This window comes from Geotrypetes seraphini, chromosome 4, assembly GCF_902459505.1.
Source record: "Geotrypetes seraphini chromosome 4, aGeoSer1.1, whole genome shotgun sequence".
Taxonomy (NCBI): Eukaryota; Metazoa; Chordata; class Amphibia; order Gymnophiona; family Dermophiidae; genus Geotrypetes; species Geotrypetes seraphini.
Genome location: NC_047087.1, coordinates 190377397 through 190400340, shown reverse-complemented (window position 1 = coordinate 190400340; position 22944 = coordinate 190377397). Strand labels below are relative to the sequence as shown.

At 43.3% G+C, this 22944-nt stretch overlaps 1 protein-coding gene across 2 annotated transcripts in view; it reads right to left on the bottom strand.

Moving 5' to 3' along the window:
• Positions 1-22067, bottom strand: part of ADAMTS14 (ADAM metallopeptidase with thrombospondin type 1 motif 14) — a 300717-nt gene extending 278650 nt beyond the window's left edge. For both annotated transcript variants that reach the window (XM_033943070.1, XM_033943071.1), the window contains exons 1-2: positions 21687-22067; positions 18906-19291 (exon numbers count right to left, since the gene is read on the bottom strand). In XM_033943070.1, coding sequence (XP_033798961.1) covers positions 18906-19291; positions 21687-21777 — 477 coding nt within the window. In that variant the 5' untranslated portion in view covers positions 21778-22067. The remainder of the gene's footprint in view (positions 1-18905; positions 19292-21686) is intronic.
• Between the last annotated feature and the right edge of the window lie 877 nt (positions 22068-22944).

Below are 22944 nucleotides of genomic sequence, written 5' to 3'. Positions count from 1 at the left end.
GGGCATACATTGAGGTTAACCGGTGGTAGACAGGAGTAATGTTAGGAAATTCTCTCTCACGGACAGGGAGGAGGATGCCTAGAATGCCCTCCTGAGGGAGGGGGTGGGGAGGAATTCAAAAAGCGTGTAGGATGAACACAGAAAATCTCTAAATTGAATATGAATGGGCAAACTTTCACAGTCTGAATCCCAGAATGGAGATGGTTTGGACAGGCTGGAGTGAGCATAATTAAGTCCAGGTGGACTTGTACCAGGTGGACTTGTAAGGTCTACAGCCCAGAAGAAACAAAGGAATAGACAATTTAATCATGAAATTGTTATGCATGTAGTTATAGGGCAGACTGGATGGACCATTCAGGTCTTTATCTGCCATCATTTACTAAGTTACTATATCATAAAATAACATTTTCTATGTTACTATCTAATTCTACTTCTAGTATTATGTTTATCCTTGGTCATTTTACTATTGTTATGTCAGGGCCGCCATCAGGGCAGTACCACCAGTCCTGCATTCAGGGGCCCGGAGCTGACAGGGGGCCCGGGCTCCCCCAGGGTCCTAGGCCACAGTCTAGGGGGAGGGGTGGTCCGCCCCACGTGGACAGGAGAGAGCTGGACGGGGGACCCGCGGAGTTCAATACATCTCGAGCCGCGAGGCTTGTCTTCTGTTCCTGCCTGCCCTGCCGCTCACATATAGCCGATCGCAAGTGTTCCCCGATGTCAGCGCTGACGTCAGAGGGAGGGCTTAAGCAAAGCCTGCCCTCCGACGTCAGCGGTGACGTCGGAGAATACTTCCAGTCGGCTATTTGTGCGCGGCAGGGCAGACAGGAAACAGAAGACAAGCCTCGCGGCTTGAGCTTCGTTTTGCTGAGAAAGTTGCAAAGATGGGCTGGGAGGCAAACGCGGAACACAAAAAGGGGAAGGGAGTGCGTTTTGGACACAAGGCATGAACTTGGGAGAGAGGAAGGGAGGGAAAGAGATGCTGAGGTGGGGGAGAGAATGGGTTTTTGGACACAGAAGGCATGGACTTGGGAGAGAGGAAGGGAGGGAAAGAGATGTTGAGGTGGGGGAGGGAATGGGTTTTTGGACACAGAAGGCATGGACTTGGGAGAGAGGAAGGGAGGGAAAGAGATGCTGAGGTGGGGGAGGGAATGAGTTTTTGGACACAGAAGGCATGGACTTGGGAGAGAGGAAGGGAGGGAAAGAGATGGTTGTGTACACGGGGAATAGAAGAAAGGAGAATTTAGGTCATAGGGAGGGAGTGAGGTACAGATAGTGGCATACCAGGGTGGGTGGGGGGCGGTCCGCCCCACCCCGGGTTTACGTCCCAAGGGGGTGCACAGCTGGCCACCCTCCAGTGTTCTCCCTAGGCCGGCAAACTGCGGCTCTTTAGCCACTTGAGTGCCACCGCCGCCATCGGGAACAGGCCGGCGCCAAGTTCTCCCTGCTTTTCCCTGTGGAGCCGGCCAACTCTCGCCACTCACATCAATTCTGACGTCGGAGAGGACGTTCTGGGCCAGCCAATCGCTGCCTGGCTGGCCTAGAACGTCCTCTCCGACGTTAGAATTGACGTCGGGTGGCGAGAGTTGGTCGGCCTCACGGGGAAGAGAAGCAGGGCGAACTCGGCACCGGCCTGTTCCCGATGGCGGCAGTGGCAGCCTATTCCCCAGTGGCGGTGTCAGCATTTTCCCAATGGTGGTGGCATAGGGGAGGGCAGGGAGAAAGAAAGTGGGGACAGGAAGCCAGAAAGAAAGAAAGGGGGCAGGGTGAAACAAAGAAAAATGGGGCACAGAAAGAGAGAGAGAGAAAGACAGACATACAGAACGAAAGAGGGTGTGGAGAGAGAAAGAAGGTGGCAGGGTGAGAGAGAGAAAAACAGACATACAGAAAGAAAGGGGGTATGGAGAGAGAGAAAAAGAAAGAAGGGGCAGTGTGAAACAACAAAAAAGTTTGGGGAGGGAATGAGGTCTGGAGGAGAGGCTGAAAGAAGGGAAGAAATATTGGATGCACAGTCAGAAGAATAAAGTGCAACCAGAGACTGATGAAATTACCAAAGGTAGGAAAAATGGTTTTATTTTCAATTTAGTGATCAAAATGTGTCTGCTTTGAGAATTTATATATGCTGTCTATATTTTGCACTATAGCCCCCTTTTACTAAACCGCAATAGCGTTTTTTAGCGCAGGGAGCCTATGAGCGTTGAGAGCAGCGTGGGGCATTCAGCGCAGCTCCCTGCGCTAAAAACCGCTATCGCGTTTTAGTAAAAATATTTGTCTATTTTTGTATAGTTGTTACTGAGGTGACATTGCATAAAGTCATCTGCCTTGACCTCTTTGAAAACCCGCGGAATATAAATGATAATTAACATTTTCTCTGCATACAGCATGCTTTGTGTTTTTAAAATTTTATTGTTGGTAGATCATTTTGACTTGGCCACAAAGGTAAGGCGGAGGGAGGGAGGGGAACTGCTGAAAGACATCTAGTAATCCTTGAAGGCTTGACTGTGCAGGGAATTATTTTTGTAAAATCATGTTTTGTTATGTGACTGGCATTATTTAGACTTTAATTTCTATGAATGAATAGAATGAAAATGATATAAATTACTTGCTTGTTTTTATGTGCGTGTGCTGAAGGAAAGTGGAGAGAGAGTGGGCTGAGGACGCTGAAGGGAAATGGGGAAGAGAGAATGGGGAGAAGACGCTGATTTATAAATTGACAATTGTACAGAATATTGTTTCTTTTTTATATTCATCCATAGCTGCATGTTAATGATGTGCTCATATGCACTTATTTATCATTATAACATATACATCATCATTAACATGCAGCTGTGGATGTATAAGAACAGGCTGAGGAGGATGGATGGGAAGGAAGGAAGGTGCACATATCAACATATCGTACATTTTTAACATGCATGATGCAGCTATAGGCAAGCAGAGGAGGATGGGATCATACAGATGTGTATGTTCAGATATGCGCTCAGATGTGTAGTTTTTTCTGATATATTTATTAAGCTTACAGTATTTATAAAAACACATTTAATACTTGTTACAAAAAATATTGTGCAATTGTGATCTACTTCTGGCCTACAAAGGTCAAAAGAAATCCTTAACTGAGATTTTACATTAAAAAGTGAATTATAGCTACTAGCACTATTATTTATGAGTTATTTATTATGCAGATGTTTGTTAGTTTGTTATTAGTTCAGTATTAGACATATGTTAGTTTAGAATAGATTGGTATAGATTAGTTTAGTTTAGGTTAGGTTAGGGCCCTGCTGAAAGAGTCTACCTTGACGTGGTTGCAGGCTTACAAATCTTTTGGTCAAAGAGTGCGGCGATAGAGAAAAGTATGTGTGTATTCGCCCATGGAAGAAGGGGGGGGTCGGAGGGGGGGAAGGGGTGCGTGGGGGGCCCAATAGGATTGCTCAGTAAGGGGCCCAGAAATTTCGGATGGCGGCCCTGTGTTATGTTGTTAACAAAATTGTAGATTCTATGTTAAATTGTGTCTGCCGTACATCACCTTGAGCGAATCTCTTCATAAAGGTGATTAAATTCAAATAAATTAATCATGTGCTCGCTTACAACACTAAAGCTTTAGTTATGTTCTGTTAGTACAGTGAATGCTGTCCTAAAACTATGCTATGCCATGTAATATCTTCTATGAATGCTACAAATTCTTCTAAGCTATGTCTGCCAAAATGTCTTTCACTAATTTTGTCCTATCTATACTATGAATGTACCTTTGTAACTCGTTCTGGGCCCCTTTGGGAGGACGGGCTAATTAAATGAATGAATGAATAAATAAATAAAATAAGTGCTAGCAGGGCACCTAAGAACTCTTCTGCAGTTATCTGCTTAACTCTCACAGCACGTATTACCCTGTTCCCTCGGAAATAAGCTCTATTCCGAAAATAAGCCCTAGTTAAGATTGACCCCAGAAACCCCCCTCCCTCATCCTGAATGTGTCTGACACTCCCCGACTCCATCCTTGACACTAGTGCTGCCCGATTTGCCGAAAAAAATTAGACTCGTCAATTCAGCAACCTCCACCCCTACTGCTTTAGAAGGTCTCGGAGCGGAGGTATGTCAGTTTCATGAAGGGAGGGTCCGTGAGGTTCTGCTGTACAGGGAGATGGGAGGGAGGAAGGGATAAAAAGACGCTGCACAAGGGGATGGGTGAGAGGGGAGAAAAGATGCTGCACATGGGGGGGAGAGAAAGGAAGAAGGAAGAATTGGGGTGGAGGAGAGGAAGGGTGAGATGATTGTTTTACTTTGAAAAAAAAAAAAAAAAAAGACAAGACATTCCCTGAAAATAAGCCCTAGTGCATTTTTTGGACCCAAAATTAATTAGCAAGGAGGGTGTACACATGGGCAGGGCTCCCAGTTACACATGTACCTTACGGAATACTATAAACTGCATGCTTCCCTACTGCATTTACACCAGGTCAGTGGCTGGTATAGCAGCCGACACCTACATTTTAGTTTAGCAATAATATTCTATAATGGAATATGGCCACTGGGTTCCATTTAAAAATAGGCTTTTACCATACATCTTCAGGGCACCTAAATGCAGATTCCCAGTTTGAGAATTGCCTTCTAAGTGTATCCCTAATCAGTAGCGTAGCGAGGATGAGCAGCACCCAGGGTGGGGGTGCCCCCTCCCACCCTCTTCACCCCCCCTGCCGCACGCGCGCACCCCTTCCTCGTACCTTTTTTTAACTTCAGCGCAAGCAGCCACCAACTTGCTGCCTGCGTTGGCTTCTGCGCTTTCTCTGATGTCACTTCATAGGCACGGATCTCAGAATGCTTCTGGGTCAGCCGCCAGCCTCGTGCAGGAACCAATGGCGCAGTGGTGCAGGAACAGCCACCCGCGGGAGTCACGAAGGGCCAGGCTGTCCTGTCAGCAGCGAGCTGCGGCTTTGCACAGAGAACTGCAATGGATGGAGGGAGCCGGCCAGAGGAGGTAAACACCAGTGGGAGGCGGCATGAATTTGAGACGCAGAACGGAGTGAAAGATGATAAGGGGCGCATTGGGACATGGAATGGAGGAGAAGGGTCATGTTTGGACAGGAAGGAGGAAGAAAGGGTGCATCGACACAGGAAGTGAGAGACAGGACCCCGGTTTGTAAGTACAAGTTTGATGTAAGTCGGACATTCTTAAACCGGGGACTGCCTATATAGTGAAGTGTTACTCATAGGGGGTATATCTGCAAGGAAACCCCTATAACACACATGTCAAGCCGGTTTATGTGGCCCACAGTTACTGTGCCGCATCCAAGCACCTGACGGTGCTGCCCCAGTCTCAATGGCGCTCCAAGCACCTGAACGCGCTGCCTCAGTACCCATTTGCAGGCAGAAGGACCCAGTCCTAATGTAAAAGCTAGGGCGCTCCACTCACGTGCCTGACCGTGCTTGTTGTTATTTTCAGAACATGATTAATGCACGAGGATGGCGTGCGATATGGTGTCTCAGGATGAGGAAGGATCTATACTTCTAATAGGACAAAGTATCTTAATTAAAAATTCAGCCCGCAACTTAGCCTGCGTTTTAGATTTCGGCCCCTTATGATTGAGATTGAGTTTGACACCCCTGCCCTATAATATTTGCCCCTGATGCAGCCATCTAGGAGAAACATGGCCACATTGGGTTCTTGTATTAATAAATTGTACGTCTGCTTATTTGGTCTGTTTTGTTATATATCTGACGGAAATGGGTGAGCCATGGGAGGATCATGGGCAGACCAGGGGCATTACTTTACGTTACGCGCATAATTATGAAATAAGGGTATCCGTGCCTAAATTTAAGTGCAAGAACAAACAAAGAAAGGGCCCAGGTATTCCACAGTCAAAGAACAGAAGTCCAAACACAAAAGAAAAAACTGTGGAATGCAAGAATCTTGTCAAGGCCCTCCGTATTGCATCACACGCCAATCATTCATAAAGTGGAGATCATTTTATGTTCACAGTTTTTATTTTTTATTGTTTTAATTTAATTTTACTTGTCTCAATAAACGCCTTGTCAAGTCATTGCATTCCACAAGGTGTTTTTTGTGTGTGTGTGTGTGTGTGTTTAAATTTAAGTGCAGGCATTTGCACAATGTTTTCCTTGGTACAAATGGCCATGTCTAAATTTAGTCATGGTTCCTGGGTGTAATTGTTAATCTATAAACCATACCTAACTTTTAAGCATGGCTTACAGACTAGCTCTTTTTTTCAGCGCTGATTCTTTGGGTGCCATATTTAGAATTTGGCCCATGCCCCTTAATTCTATATTTACACATGCAAATTTGGGTGTGTGCCCAAATTATGCATGCAATTTTATTGCTTAATGAGCCAATTGTTACCGATAACTGGATACTAACAAACATGGAATTTATGCATACATCTTTATAGTCACTATTCTAGGAAGATGTGCACATAAATTTTTCTGCGTAGATCCAAAGAGGAAGCATGGTCAAGGGAAGGGTGTGAGCATAAAACAAAACACAAACTGCAGACTATGTACAGGATGCAAGCATTGTTTATTGTACCGTTAATTAAATGCAGTGAATATACAACCTTATTACCAACCAAGGGATCCAACGCGGTCTGTGTTTCGGATAATATGCCTTTTTTCATTGCTATTGCGATGCACATTTATTTCTAGCATCGGACTCACACAAGATCTTGTTTGATACCTTTTTTATTGCAGTTTGTTTCAATACCTTATCCACTATGGACCCCTGAGGAAGGCGTGTTATCCGAAACACGGACCGCGTCGGGTCCTTTGGTTGGTAATAAGGTTGTCTATTCACTGCATTTAATTAACGGTATAATAAACAATGCCTGCATCCTGTACATAGTCTGCAGTTTGTGTTTTGTTTTTTGCTTGCTGCTTGGTTTACTGCAGATTTCGTTGGATTCCTGTTTTTGTGCATGGGAAGGGTGTGGGCAGATCAGGGGAGTTTCTAGGATTTGCACGCCGTGTTATAGAATTTGGGGATCCATGCCTAATTTAGGTGCAGAGATTTACACCAGTTTTCTGTTGGTATAAATCCTCGTACCCACAATTGGGCATGGATCCTGTGCTAAGTGCTTTTCTTTTTTTTTTTTTTTTTTAATTCTTTATTCATTTTTAAACTTTCAACAAGTGATTAGAAATACAATCCTATATACTTTAATATCACTTATTAATCAGGCAAATATTGAATCATAAAATAATTCCTCCCTCCCTCCCTTCTCCCATATAAACATCCTAGTTTCATATATCTTAAAATTAAACCCACCCTCCTCCCACCCTATATTTCAATAATTAAAAGGGGAAGAAATAAATGAGTAGTTATAATCAGTCTACAATAATTTGTTAATGGCTCCAAAACATCATTAAACTTTTTATAATGTCCCTGCTGAATAGCTAATATTCTTTCCATTTTAAAGATATGGCACAATGAAACATAGTTTTTCCAATTTTTCATAATTTGTTCAATGGCAGCTTCTGTCATTATGAGTAAAAGTTTATTGTTTTTAGAGGATATTTGGCTCTTTGCCCTCATTGATGTACCAAATAATATTGTATCATAGAAAGCGCTACTGGATTCTCAAGTAGATTATTAACTTGACTTCAAATATCTTTCCAAAAATTATGTATTAGAGGACCAAAAAAAAAAAAAAAATGATCCATTGTACCAGCTTCAAGATGACAGTGCCAACATCTATTAGACTTAGAACAATCTAACTTTTGTAAACGCACCGGGGTCCAGAATGCTCTATGTAATAAAAAAAAACCAAGTTTGTCTCATAGATGCCGACACTGTACATCTCATCCTCCAAGACCAAATTTGTGGCCATTGAGACGCAGTAATTTGATGCTTAATCTCAATGCTCCAAATATCACGAAGGCCATTTTTTAGTTTTTTTATTCATAAATCCAGATATCAATTTATACCACTGTGCAGCTTGGTGACCCAGAAAGGCAAACTGTACTTATCATTAAGATTTTTCTATTCAGGGAACCCTGCCTGAATGGCTTGCTTCAATTGCAACCATTTTTAATTTTGTGATTTATTAAGATCATATTTTCATTGCAATTGTGAAAAGTCAAGCAACCTACCATTAGAAATAACATCATCTAAAGTACATATGCCTGCCTTCATCCAATATTTCCAGATGACCTAATAACCGCCATTTTTAATCTTGGAGTTTAGCCATATAGTCTGATATGTTGATTTAAAAATTGAAATAGGTGTTAAATCATTAACATACCTTAATGTTTTCCACGTATCTATTAATATTCTGTGTTCTTTATATAATCTAGGCATTTTTATACTGATAACATGACTTAATCTCAAAGGAAACATGAGTTGCCATTCCAACATCAAACAATCTGGAAATTCTTTCATGAGCTCAGGGAGGATTCAGTACATACCTTGACGCACAATATAGGCTTAATGGTACCTATAAAAGTTGAGAAAATTTACCCCACCCTCCGCAATTGGCTTTTGTAAAGATACCATAGCAATTCTTGCAGATTTCCCAAGCCAAATGAATTTTGTTAGAATACTATTTAATTTCGTATAAAAGGACCCCTGAAAATCAATTGGCAACATACTCATTTGATAACAAACTACTGGCAAAATCATCTCAGTAACCTTTGTCGATAAAAATTTTTCATTTATCTTCATCGTTTCTTCTATTGTATTATGAATCCAAATTCCTAAATATCTAATGCCTTCCTCTTTCCATATAAAATAAAATGAATCAAATAATTCTTTTTGACAATGAATATTTAATGGAAGAATCTCTGATTTGTTCCAATTTATTTTTCTATAAACAGCACTCAACTTGAAGCACCATTTATAGAATAGCGCTGAGCCTCCGTTTTGTTTGGCGCCTAAAATTTGGGTGGCACTTACAAAATGTAGTCCATTTGGAGTTGTGAGAGTATACAGGGCTTTTGGGGGGCTTTGGCCTCCTTCCTGCAGGGCCTTCTTCGAGTCCCTGTCCCTCTTTCTGTCTATCACATGTTGTTTGCTCACTTCCCTGCCTTTTCTGGTTTTTCTTCTGCTGAAAAATTATTTTTAAGCAAATGTTATATTGTGGGGAAAAAGTGTATCTTGAACCATTGGCTGGCCGATGTTCCTCCCTCCTTTTGGTATTGGAGAAATAAATTACATGAGTTGGTGTGTTGGGAGGCCCGGCTGGCTTGCTCCTCTTGTCGTAAGAGCAATGATTTTATTCGCACTTGGTCTCCTTACTTGGACTGTCTGCCACCACGCAGTCGTAGTCAAATTGTGAATAGATTGCAATTGTACTCTGCACCACCTGTCTGACCTGGGACATTTTCTGCTGGGGAGGGGGGGAGGAGGGGGTTGGGGGGGAATAGGGGGGGTTTGGGCTAGTTGGGGGGCGTTTGGGCCTCTTTGTTCCCTGAGAGGACATCAGAGTCCAGTCCTCTTTGGGGGGGGGCCCTCTTTTGCTCGTTCTTGGAAATGTTTATAATCCTTATCTGTATTCTATGCTTGTGAGTTGTTATTCCATTTGCCAATAAAAACAGTTTCATAATAATACAAAATGTAGTCCATAATTCAAAGTACACATATAATTCCCATCTAAAACTGCTGTTTACACAGAGATGTAGCAGCAGGAGGCTCACACGTGCCACGGAGCAGGCATAAATACATACATGTTGCCTTTGCTAGAATTTACAATATGTGAATACTTTACATTTTGCATAGCTTATATATGAACTCTAACCCTAACCCTGCTCAATTCCACGTGAGAAAGCTCTCTAAAGGTTCAAAATGATAAATAGGATTTCTGCAAACACATATTGCCTGTGTATCTGGCACCTTATTTTAGAAAATGGCTCTTTCTATGAGTAGAACCTGGTTATAGAAAATGACACGGGGATAAATTTGTCCCCATCTCCACAGGAACTCAATTTCTCCATCCCGTCCCGGTGAGTTTTGTCACTGTCCTTGTCCCTGACCCATTCCTGTAAGCTCTGTCTTAACCACATAAGCCTCAAACACTTATGATTTTTAAAGAGTTTGAGGCTTGTTTAGATGAGGATGGAGCTTGCAGGAATGGGGCAGAGACAGAAAAAGAACTCGCAGGGACAGGACAAGAAAATGAGCTCCTGCGGGGACAGGAAAAAATTTGTCCCTGTGTCATTCTCTACCTGGTTATTCACGTGGAAAGTCTTTTTAAAATTACCTTCACATTGTCTCAATATTTTCAGAAAGCATTTAAGAAAGTCCTTCATGAAAGGCCAAGGAAATTAAAAAGTCATGGGAGATGAAGCAGTCAGCTGTTGTGAATTGATTACTAATGTCTTGGGAATGAACCATAACCTGAAGCGCCTTCTTAGAAAAAAAGATGTTGTATGGAATGAATCATTCTTGATTAGAAGTAGCAGCATTTAACTATAATGGAAATATGTGGCTGGAACTTAGGTTTGAAGCCTGGTCAAGCAATACTCGTACACTTGGTCGCGTTACAGTGGAAGCATAGGGCACCTTGGAACCTGCTACGAGAGCATGATCAGAAAGGGTGCGAGAGCCTTTCCTAGAGATTAGGAAACCTCTTGACATCTTGGGTTTGAGCTTCAACATGCTCACTGAGCTAATCTGTAAATCTAGCAAGTTTGATATTAAAGGAAGTCCAAAAAAGAAAAGACTGTGGAATGCAATGATCTTAACAAGGCGTTTATTAGGACGAGTCAAATAAAAATCAAAAATAAAATAATCTCCACTTAATGAATAACTGACATATGATGTTGTACGGAGCCTACAGGGTCCATGTTTCAACAAAAAGCCTTCTTCAGGGTCCAGGCCAGTATTCACTCAATGGTATAAAAGAATAATAAACAATAAATATGGATAAAACCTTGTCTGTGAAGATGCTAAAATGAAAGAGGTTCCATTGAAGTGCAAACCTGCCCAAATTAAACCCGATTCTGTAACCGAAGTCCATGTTGCACACGCTGGTTACAGAATCAGGTTTGTTTAGATGCAGCCGCTATACTTAATCGCGGCAAGGGATCTCCCTGCCACGATTAGTATAGCAGCCGCATCTACGGCCATCAGTCTCCCCTCTCCCCCCAATGATCACAGCAGGAAGGTGCCCAATCCTTCCTGCCCACAGAACCCACGATCGCCGGCAGGGAGGTGCTTAACCCTTCCTGCCGGTAGACCACCCACCCCACCCCCAACAATCGCGGCAGGAGGGTACCCAACCCCTCCTATCCACAGAACCCACGATCGCCGGCAGGAAGGTGCTCAACCCTTTCTGTCAGTAGGCACCGCCCCTGAAGATCACCAGCAGAAGGGTACTCAACCCCTCCTGCCAGACCCCCCAATGACCCCCACCATCAAAACACCTCAACCCCCCATCCCCAGACCCCCCCAATGAAACCCCCCAGCCCGGAACCCCCCTGGGGCTTAGCCGCAAGTTGGCCGGACAGGTCCTTGCACCATCTGGCCAGCAGGCCCGCCTCCGTCCAAATGAGGTGGACCTGCCCCTCCCCTGCCCAACCCACAGGATCCTAGGGCCTGATTGGCCCAGGCGCCTAAGGCCCCTCCTATCATCTGTGAAAAGACTATCACCACCACAAGAATTCCTTTGACAAAAGTTGCTGATCTAATATTAATGGCTAGGGGTTCTATTGCATGCAATAAAAGAGGTGAGAGATCTTACCAAGTTTATTGTGCTGGGTAATATTCTTCATCATGGAGCAATCCGTCTGGAGTGCCACAAGGCACTCCATTATTGCCTACTCTTTTTAACATCTGTCTTGTTTCTTTGGCAAATCTATTGCACGATTTGAAAATTAAATTCTACATTTATACAAACGATATTACCATACTTATTCCAATGACAGCATTTACAGCGGATTTAAAAGAGTAGATTGCATCTCTCCTGGCCCAACTAGAACATTGAGCTATGTTTTTTCTTGTCAGTCCGAACGACAAGATTACAGATAGAACACTTCAAATAAATGGTCAGAATTTTACTTTAGCCACTTCTATTAAGATCTTGGGTGTAACATTAGATCATTATCTAACTCTAGAAGAACATACCGATTTAATGATAAAAAAAATGCTTTGTCATCCTTTGGAAATTTCGAACCATTAAAAAATATTTTGACCTAGCATCCTTTAGGTTATGGGTTCAGTCTTCAATCCTATCTGCCCTTGACTATTGTAATATTATTTACTTAGCATCTCATTAAAAAATAATTTTAAATAGAATACGAGTAATACAATATATTGCGGTTCATTTGATTTTTGGGTTGAAAAAATATGATCATGTGAGTCCATTTTATCAACAGCTTCATTGGCTGCCATTTGAGGCAAGAATTATGTTCAAATTTGGTTGCATTTGATTTAAGGCACTGTTTAGTCTAGCTCCAAGATATCTGTCCTCCCAATTTAAGCTACTGTATTTCCCCACATATAGGCCGCCCCAGTGTATAGGCCGCAAAAAATGCCTATACAAAACTGGTAGATAAGCCGCCCCATTGTATTAGCCACAGCTTATCTACCAGTAACTGGGGCGGCCTATAGTTTTTTATAAATCACCCCCCACCCTTAGCTCCCTCTCTGGATGAACCGGAATTGCTGCTTTTCAAATTACGGCCAGTGGTGCAGAGCAGGAAAGATCTTTTAGATCTCCAGCCTGGCCCAGCGCTGCTTCCTTCGTGCCTTTGCCGTCGGTTCTCGAAGGAAGCAGCGTGAGGCTGGGCTGGATGATTTTTTAAAATTTTATAGGCTGCCCCAGTTTTGCAAGCTGCACCCTCTGTGCCGACTTTCAAAGCCCATATATAGGCCGCGGCCTATATATGGGGAAATACGGTACATAAATCTAACAAAAATACCCAAAAAAGTTGTATGTTCCTATATCCTTCTGTAAAAGCTTGTCATTATAAGAGGTTTTTGGAAAAGACATTTGCCTTTCAGTCAGGAAAAATGAATTCTTGGTTAAGTATTTTGATTTCTCAAGCACAATCATATTATTTAGGAAGTTACTGACAAATTTGTAACATGAACTTTGTTGTATCCCCTCTTATGTTCACTGATTGTACAGTTCTTCTTTGATGTGAACCGCCTAGAACTTTATGGTAGGACGGTATATAAGAATAAAGTTTATTATTATTATTATTATTATCCCTATCAAATGCTTCTGTGGAAGGCAAATGACTAATAAGTGAGCAGATGGATTAATGGAAAAAGCATGCTCCCACCCTGGAAACATACTGATCTGGACATTCCCAAAGTATTCCCAAGAGATACTGCCAAATGCTTTTTCCATATCTAATCCTACTATAGCAGACGTAACACTAGTATCCCTGTGGTCAGGTAGCGCTGCCAATACCTTCATCAAGCTCATAGATGAGTATCTTCTTGTCACAAAGCCAATCAAGGGCAGGTAAGCATTTAGGTGCCTGGCCAAGATAGCCGCCAAGATCTTTAAGTCTTGATTCAAAAGGGAAATTGGCCAGTATGAGCTCACCAATTCAAAATACCACATGGACAACATTATCACCAACTCCACCTCTCTCCATCGTTACTGCATTTCCCACAGCACTCAGAGGACCAGCCACCAGATCTTGGAGCAAGCAATAATATTCAGGACCCAACCCATCAGGACCAGGAACTTTAGCAAGATGTAACTATCTAATGTTATGAGAGATCTCTTCCATGGTACATTCAATGCCCTAATTTGATCCTCCATATACTTTAGCAAAGGTAGCCCCATAAAAAAATCTCTCAACCACCTCCACATCCAGATCCAACTTACTATACAATTATACTGACTTCACAATTATTATCCCATTTGCCAACTCCATCTCGGAAACAATTCCAAAAGCATCAGAAGCCATAAACTTGATGGAACATTGGATGACAGACTTCAAACTCAAGCTCAATACTGAGAAGACAAAATTCTTTATTGCTTCACCGCGCCCTCTTGACACCAAAACCCCACTAGACATCAACAAACATAACTACCCCATACAGCCCACCATTAAAATACTGGGTGTAACTCTGGACCAATGCCTCACCATGAAAGATCAGGTGGACTCCCTAATCAAAAAGAGTTTTTTCACCCTCTGGAAACTTAAATCCATTAAAGCATACTTTGATAACTCTGCCTTCAGAATCTTGGTACAATCCCTCGTATTAAGTCAACTCGACTACTGTAACATCGTCTACTTAGCAATCCCCCAAAATAATATGCGACGATTACAACTAATGCAAAACACTGCGGTCAGACTAATCTTCGGTCTAAAGAAGTTCGATCACGTGACGCCATACTTCAAACAGCTACACTGGTTGCCGATGGAAACTCGTGTAAAGTTTAAGTTCGCCTGCCTCTGTTTTAAAGTTTTCTACGGTCTAACCCCTAAATACATCACTGACCTATTCTCCTTCTCAGCCAACAAACACAAGAGAAGTTCCCACTCACACTTCGTTTCTCCCCCGGTTAGAGGATGCAAACTAAAAAAACACCATGAGCATCTTCTCTCACATCAGGCTGCTCTATGGGGTAAAGACCTAGAACAACTCCTATTGCCCACCACTTATGAGGTATTCAGGAAACGCCTCAAAACCCACCTATTCCTGAAATACCTAGACAGTTAACCCACTTCCCTCTTTCCCCTCCCTTGCCCTTTCTCCCCATTGTTCCCCACATCCCTTAAGTTAATTCAACTTGTACGTCAACTCAACTTGTACTCCACTAATCTTTTGTAAACCGCATAAAACTTAACGGTATTGCGGTATATAAACTGTTATTATTATTATTATTATTATTATTATACAAGGCCTTATAAAAGAGAATAGATTGTTCCATGATTTGCGATTCCTGTGTATAGTTATTGTCCTGGGTATCCTTAATGAAGGAGATTACTTGTTTCTTTTTTTAGAGATCTAGCCAGATTTGCTAGTAATTTCAGTTTTGCCTCCCCCATCTGCTTAGCGGCTATGGAGGCGCTTTACAATGCCTAGCGCACACCTACAATGTCATTAGGCATCGTAAAGCACTTCTGTAGCAGCGAAGCAGGTGTCTTTTTTTAGGGGCCAGTAGGCACCTATATATTTTTTTAAATGCTATTTTTTAATGGAATTTTGCATTTAAGTTAGGCGCTGGCAAGGCGTCTACTGGCACTTAACTTAAAGCACCGTTTATAGACTATGGGCCATAGCGCTGAATATTGGCTGGTCAGTGCCCACTTAAAGACTTGCTCCCATAGTATCATATATTGCAAGGCAAGAGAGTTAGGGAGCTGGATTTTCAAAGTGAGTTATGCTTTTGCCATTTTAAAAAGTTATAGGGTCGATATTCAGCCATTGGCAGTGGGCGTTTTGCTCACCTCCAACAGCCTTATTCCCATATATTTCAAGCCAGGACCCAAATGGGCTTTGGCTTTGAATATCTGGTTATTTTTAAGCCTGCTACACATAATTACTTAACTCAACAGCCATCACTTAAGCAGCCGTGGTTAGCACATAAAATTAAGAGAGATTTTTATGCTGTCCTATTTGTACACCTGGCCACTTAAGGGTTGAATATCAGCACTTAAGTGGCCTAGAACTGACTCTATCCCCAGAACGCTCCCAACCTAGCAGCTTTGTGTTTGAGGCTAACTGTGATATTTCAGTGGCACTTGGCCAGTGTGCTATTGAATATTAGCAGGTAGCCCCGACCAAGCGATTTAACCAGTCAGTGACTTGCTAAATCACTTTGAATATCGAGCCCTATATACATAATATTGCATTAATATTGCCCATAAAATAAAAGGCCAGCTTTGGGAAGGAGCCAGGGGAGAACTGGCCCTTTTTTATATGGGTAATACCGTATTTCCCCGAAAATAAGACCTAGTGGATTTTTTGCACCCCAAATTAATAGGACAGTGTCTTATTTTCAGGGAAACAATGCCCAATCACAAACCCACAGCATCTTTCTATCCCCCCCACCGCACAGCCGAACCCCCGCCGACCCTTCCTCTCCCTCCCCTTCCATCTCTCCCTCCTCATGTCGACTGCGAGACCAACATACCTTCTTCCAAACGGCAGCATTGCAGCAGCAATCTAAATGGGCTGCTTTGGGCCTTCTACTGCTGGGGCATTGCTGTGCCACATTGCTGATGACATCATCAGTGATGCGGCAGAGAAATGCCCTGGCGGGAGAAGGCAGGAAGAAGCGCATTTAGATGGCTGCCGCAACGCTATCGTTTGGAAGAAGATAATGGTATGTCGGTCTTGCAGTCGGCGGGGAGGAGGGGGGAGGGAAGAGCACGGCTGCCTGCGAATCCAGTGCTTCAACTAGGGCTTATTTTTGGGGTAGGGCTTATATTAAGACCTACCCCGAAAATCATGCTAGGGCTTATTTTCGGGGAGGGAAACATGGTATTAGCTCAATATTATTTATATAGGGCTCGATATTCAAAGTGATTTAGCAGTCACTGACCGGACAGAGGCTGCAAAGTCACTGCTTATACACCTGGAGGGGCATTTGATAGGACGTCTAAGTCTGAGTTTGGATGTTTTGAGAAAGTCACCCAAAAATTCAGTAGGGAAAATGTCAGTTTTCAAAACTGCAAGGCACCGATCTTTCTTTTTTGCAAAAATGACCTATCTAGACATTTTGGCCCTTAGTGCATCTACCTTTTTTGGGCAGTTTTGAATACGAAAATGTTCAAATGAAAAACTACACAAAAACAAGCCATTGGAATGTGCAAGCAGCCAGCATTCTTAGCAAACTGGCCACACAGACATCTAAGCAGAGCAGAGGGGCACTCTAGGAGGAACTGCAGTGGGCGTCCCATTAAAAAGTCCCAGGTACAGATCTCACCATAACCTGCTTATATTGTATGGTGAGCCCTCCAAAACCCACCCAAAACTTACTATACCCACCTGTAAACCACAACAATAACCCTTATACTTGCAGGTATCATCTTTATGTAAGTAGAGTAGGTTTTGGAGGAATCACCATACAATATAAGCAGGTTATAGTGACATGTGTACCCGGGACTTTTTAAAGTGACGTTCACTGCAGTACCCCCTAGATTGCCCCGCTGCTCTGTTCAGATTAGAGAATGACACGGTGACAAAATTCATCACCGTTCCCGTCCCCGCGGATAACCGCGGGAAATAATCCCATGTCATTTTTTAGTGTCTATTTCAACCTCAGTCCTTCTAGACCAGCATTCTTCAGAGCAAAGCTTGTGGGTCAGTGGTTGTGGCCATTCATTCTCTGATTCTTATGTGAGCCAAGGATAATGAAGCCATTGTGACATCACTGATGTGATTGGCTCTTAGGCACTGGTGGAATGAGGCATTATGACATCACAATATCTGCTCTGGATACCAGAGACTGTCATTCTGTAGTGTCTATCTCAGCCTCAGTCCTTCTACACCAGCATTCTTCAAAGCAAAGCTTGCGGGTCAGTGGTTGTGGCCCAATTATACTCTGATTCTTCCTTCTCCTTAAAGAATGACATGAAGATGATTTCCCGCGGTTATCCGCGGGGACGGGAACGGTGATGAATTTTGTCACTGTGTCATTCTCTAGTTCAGATGTGTCTGTGTGCCCATCTGAAGCTGTCATACAGACTGGAATGTACTGCTTCTTTCACCTCTGTGGGTGGTAGAAGAGGGTCGTTGACCACCGGGGGAGTAAAAGGGGAGTCATGCCTCCAGCGGGCATCTGGTCAGTTTGGGTACCTTTTTGACCCTTATTCATTTTTAAAACAGGTTTAGCCCCAAACGTCTATGGCGCCCTGGACGTTTTGTTAAATGTTAGATTACCCAAAATGTCCAAGTCCTACGCCTGCCCATAACGTGCCTCCAACACATCACCTTGTGAGCCTTGAGATTTAGACACTGCAGACAAGAAGTCTAGCAAGTCAGTTTCGAAAATGGCGACTTGGACGTTTTGGGGAGAAAAAAGCATCCAAGTGCCACTTTATGCTGTATTTTTGGATGTCTTTCTGTTTTGAAAATGAACCTTATATTCAACAGCACTAATTCAAATGGATAGCGCCACTGAAAGCACCCGTGCCAGGCTAAAAATCTGGCCCTGAATTGCTGAGTTTGCAGTTCTGTACTCTTCTCAGTGACCACCCAAATTGTAGCATATGTGAAACTTTCTTTGTTTTGTTTTTAATATTAATATGTAAACACACTCCCAGACCCTCAGTTCTTAAAAAATAAATTGCAGCGTCTATACGTGCCATGAATTCAGCATGCTTATACACGAAGCACTTTTAAAAAGGCAATTTGTTGCAAATATGGCTAAGATCCAGCTTCAGGCGTTGAACTGCCTTTATTCCAGGTCAGTCAACTCTGGTGGCAAATCCCTTGGTCGGGATGCTCTGTTGGGTCCAGTCTTAGGAAACCACATTAAGCAACCAGAGCCCTGAACTAGTAGTTGTGTGTGTCCATGCCAAGCAAAATGTAAGTTACTATGAAACCCTTGGCAAACACTTGTAGCAACAGAGGTTGGGCTGAGAGGGGCCACAGCCAGGTTAGACACTGGAAAAATACTTTCTCCGCTTTTGTGCTTCCTCCTCTGCTGAAAATAATCTGGCATTGGGAAGATGACTGTATTCCTGGCAGCAGGAGGGCACAGCAATAAGGGCAAGGACAGCAAAATGGGCAGGAGAGGGAAACTGATGTCAAAGGCAGTTCAAGCTATAGAGGGAAAACGTATGTCTTTTTCATACCCCCTCATCCAGACCCATCTCTTGTAAATGTTGACACAAATAGGTGACGTTTGCAACTTCTGCAAGAGATTGATTGGAGTAGGACAGATTGTGCTTTAATAATATTAAAACAGGGTATAATTTGTTCTTGACTCTTATATACTAATCAGAAAGATTCAAGACGACATAAAGGAAAAGAGGAAACAGGGGTCGCCTTATCTTACCAGTCCGTCACAGTTGCTGATGGCTACAGCAGCCCCCGGCATGCCAGTTACGTTCCCAGTGAACAGACATTCCCTCCTAATCGGCTGTCGGAAGAGCTCCTGAAAGTCCTCCTGCCACTCGGCCGAGGCGCCGGGAGCCACCAGTCGCCGATTTGGCTTTACACACAGATGCACCTCCTGGCCGAAGACGGTGAGATTGAAGTACACCCGCTGCTCCTCTGCAGGAGTGGCCATCTGGTCCGAGGCGCTGCGAGCAGCTCTTTTCCCAGAACGCCGGGAGTGCCGCGTGTCTCCGGCAGATACCACGTGAGACAGGTATCGTCCCTGGCGATCTGTGCTGATCGGGACAATCACATCGTATTCACTGAGCTTGCCAGAAAAGCGTTCTATGGTGAATAAACAAATACATAAAAGACCTTTTATCAGGGATTGCAAGGGAAAGATCTCTTCAGTAATTTACAGTCAGTAGCATCCTAAGGCAGGATTTTTGACGCTCATTAAAACCCACTTTAGATTAATTTATTGTCCACAATAGGTGCATTAAATCCTGACACATTGGGCAATGGCGGATACCTTTTGCAATCAGGCTTATGGGGAAAATATACTGGAAAACTCTCCGTATATCAGAAATGGCTTTTAAAATGGAGTTCTCTTATAATGGAGTTTATTTCTGCAGGAAGAAGCATGCAGGAATGAAAAGGGATGTTCTTATAACTGGCAGGAGACTTTCTTGTAAGAGGAATTTCTTTTAGAGCATAAGTTGAGCAAAAAATAATAATTGGCATCCTTATCATCCCATATCTGAATGTCTGACGTTTACAATAAAATATCAACCATTCCATTTGCAAGCTGCATTATATATATATAAAAATAAACCAAGATTCCCTGAGAGTAGAAACTTTCCCTAAACTATTTCTGCCACTGTGCAAAAGGATTGCAGTATTGTTGCCTTACATTGGTTGCAGTCAGAGATCTGGACTCTGTACTGATCTTATGTTATTCTCACTAAAATGTACAATAACTTAACAAGAAAAATTTGAAAAAATGAACCCAGAGTTAGGCATTAGAGAATGACACGGTGACGGTTTACCCGCGGCCACCGCATTTAAGCGGCGGTGACGGGGCGGTGAAGAGGATGGTGAGACGGGGACGGGGCGGTGACGGGGATGGTGAGACGGGGACGGGGCGGTGACGGGGATGGTGAGACGGGGACGGGGCGGTGACGGGGACCAATTTTTTCACCGTGTCATTCTCTATTAGGCATTCACAGGTGAATCACGGTAGGGGGCTGCTCAGCAACCAAATCCTATAACTGACAAAACAAGTATGTGGACATAAGGAAAATCCGCTCACATGATACATCTTTTGTAGGTAGATGTATATAGAACCATGATGGCAGATAAAGGCCAAATGGCCCAACCAGTCTGCCCATCCGCAGTAACCATTATCTCTTGCTCTCTCTAAGAGATCCCACATGCCTAACACAGGCTTTCTTGAATTCAGACCCTGTCCCTGTCTCCACCACTTCTACCGGAAGACCGTTCTACGCATCTACCACCCTTTCTGTAAAAAAAAGTATTTCCTTGGATTACTCCTCAGCCTATCACCTCTTAACTTCATCCTATGCCCTCTCATTACAGAGCTTCCTTTCAAATGAAAGAGATTCAACTCATGCACATTTGCATCACGTAGGTATTTAAACGTCTCTATCATATCTCCCCTCTCCCGCCTTTCCTCCAAAGTATGGTATACAGATTGAGATCTTTAAGTCTCAATATATATAGGTGTATATATATACTTGGGATCCCAGCACTCAAAGGGCAAAACAGTAAGCCAGGTCATAACTTGATAACTTCAGGTTAGGAAGTGGCTCTATACTGCTGTGCAGACCCTCGGACACTCCAGACCTACAAGAAAAGTCGAAACATGTGGTGGAATCAGGCTGTCAACAACCTTTAATTTCAATGAGATTCATCCATGCCCCCACCCCCCACCCTTCATGCTCACAGAAATACCTCCTCCCTGAAAGGAATCCAGAACAAATATGGTATTTGGCGAGATGTTTCACTTGATCGCGTGCTCGTGTGTGTTTTAAGTTGTACTCGTACTGTATTTTGGCATGCATGCTGGAATCTGCTCAGACTATGAGAGGGGCGGACTAGGAATAGATAAAACAGGTAAAAAAATGTTTGAGGCAGGGTCGCCTGGGAGCAGAGTAATCAAGATCTAAAAGAGTGAGAGAGAGAGAGAGAAAAAAAAAGCATTCCTGCACACTGAAATAAAAGAATCCTTCAGTACTTGCCAGAACAGAGAAGGCTTCTTTTATTTAAACAATAATTAAATGCAAAACTTTGCAATGATAACCTAAACGTGTGCTGAAACGTGAAGCATCTGGTGAATGTACTCTGCATTCAGAGAGAAAGAAAAAGAGTGTGTGAGATATTGTATATACAGTATATATATATATATATGTATATATATATATATATATATATATATATAATAGGATATCATATTGTTGCAAATATTGTATAGAATATATAGTATAAGATAGACATGGATGCAAGCAAACGGTCTCTCTCCCTATACTGTTTATTACTTATCTCCCAGTTAAAAACTCTTCCACAATCCTAAGGGCAGCTTTGCTGGAAGGAGGGCAATGTTTGCCCTTAACTCTGAACTTTTTTTTCTATTATTTCCTTCCCTGACCAAGCCGAGTCACAGACCTTTGCAGGTTTTAAGCTCCTAGTAATGTCAAAAAGCAACATTTTAAGCCCCTACCTTCTGCCTTAGGACCAGCAGCTGCCGCAGCCAGCCAGCGACTGCAAGTTAGGAAGCAGGAGACAGCTCCATACATGTAGAAAAACTCCATTGGGTTGCCGGTGAAAAGAAAGTACGAAAGTTTGCGCTGTGTACAGTATTCTTCCCGATCGAGTAACAAGAAACCCGGTTAGCTATCCAGGAGGAGGGGAGGATTCTCTTCCCAGTTTGCTCCCAGTTAGCTGTGCAAGAGACAGAGGCAAAGAGACTGAACGAGAAACTAAGCAGGCGTGTAGGGGGGGGGATCAGCTCTCCTACTGCTGCTGGAGTGCTGCGGACTGACAGAGCCAAAGAGGCACACGCTCAGGGAAGGAGGCTGAGACTGACTTTGATGTAGGCTTTTTGGCCCCAGTGAACTGTCTTGACCCAGGCAAACCTCAAGTATATAGAAAATCAGCTGGAGGAAGGCGAAGAGGGTGGGAACAGGAAGTTGGACAAGGATGGAGGGGAAGCCTCTGGCTAGCAAGGTCACTTTTAAGGCCTTTAGCTTCCATTTCACTGGGGGGGAGGGGGAGATGAATGTAGAATGTGAGATCATGTGAAATAACAGTTTACTATATACGGGCAGGTCATAGGCATCACACCCCCAAGCACACAAAGCCTGGACTGAAGGGATCTTTCTTTAGGTGGAATGATTCGTTCCCTAACTACCTCTTGAGGCTCGCAGTCTGCAGGAGTAAAGACATAAAACCGAGGAGTGTGTGGCGCAGTGGTTGGAGCTACAGCCTCAGCACCCTGGGGTTGTGGGTTCAAACCCCGTGCTGCTCCCTGTGACCATGGGCAGGTCACTTAATCCTCCATAGCCCCAGGTACGTTAGATAGATTATGAGCCCGCCGGGACAGATAGGGAAAATGCTTGAGTACCTGATTGTAAAACCGCTTAGATAACCTTGATAGGCGGTATATAAAAAAAAAAAACTAAACTAAACACAGTTTCCAAATTCAGATCTCCCAATATTTCTGGTGTTGCTGATACTTGGGTTTCTACCAGGTACTTGTGACCTGGACTGACCACTGTGGAAACAGGATACTGGGCTAGATGGACCATTGGGCTGACCCAGTATGGCTATACTTGCGTGCTTATGACTATGGCCCAAAATAGCTCTTAATATGTTTCCAATGATAATTTCTTTAGACCTGGCAAAGGGCCTAGGGCAGGGACCTCAAAGTCCCTCCATGAGGGCCGCAATCCAGTTGGGTTTTCAGGATTTCCCCAATG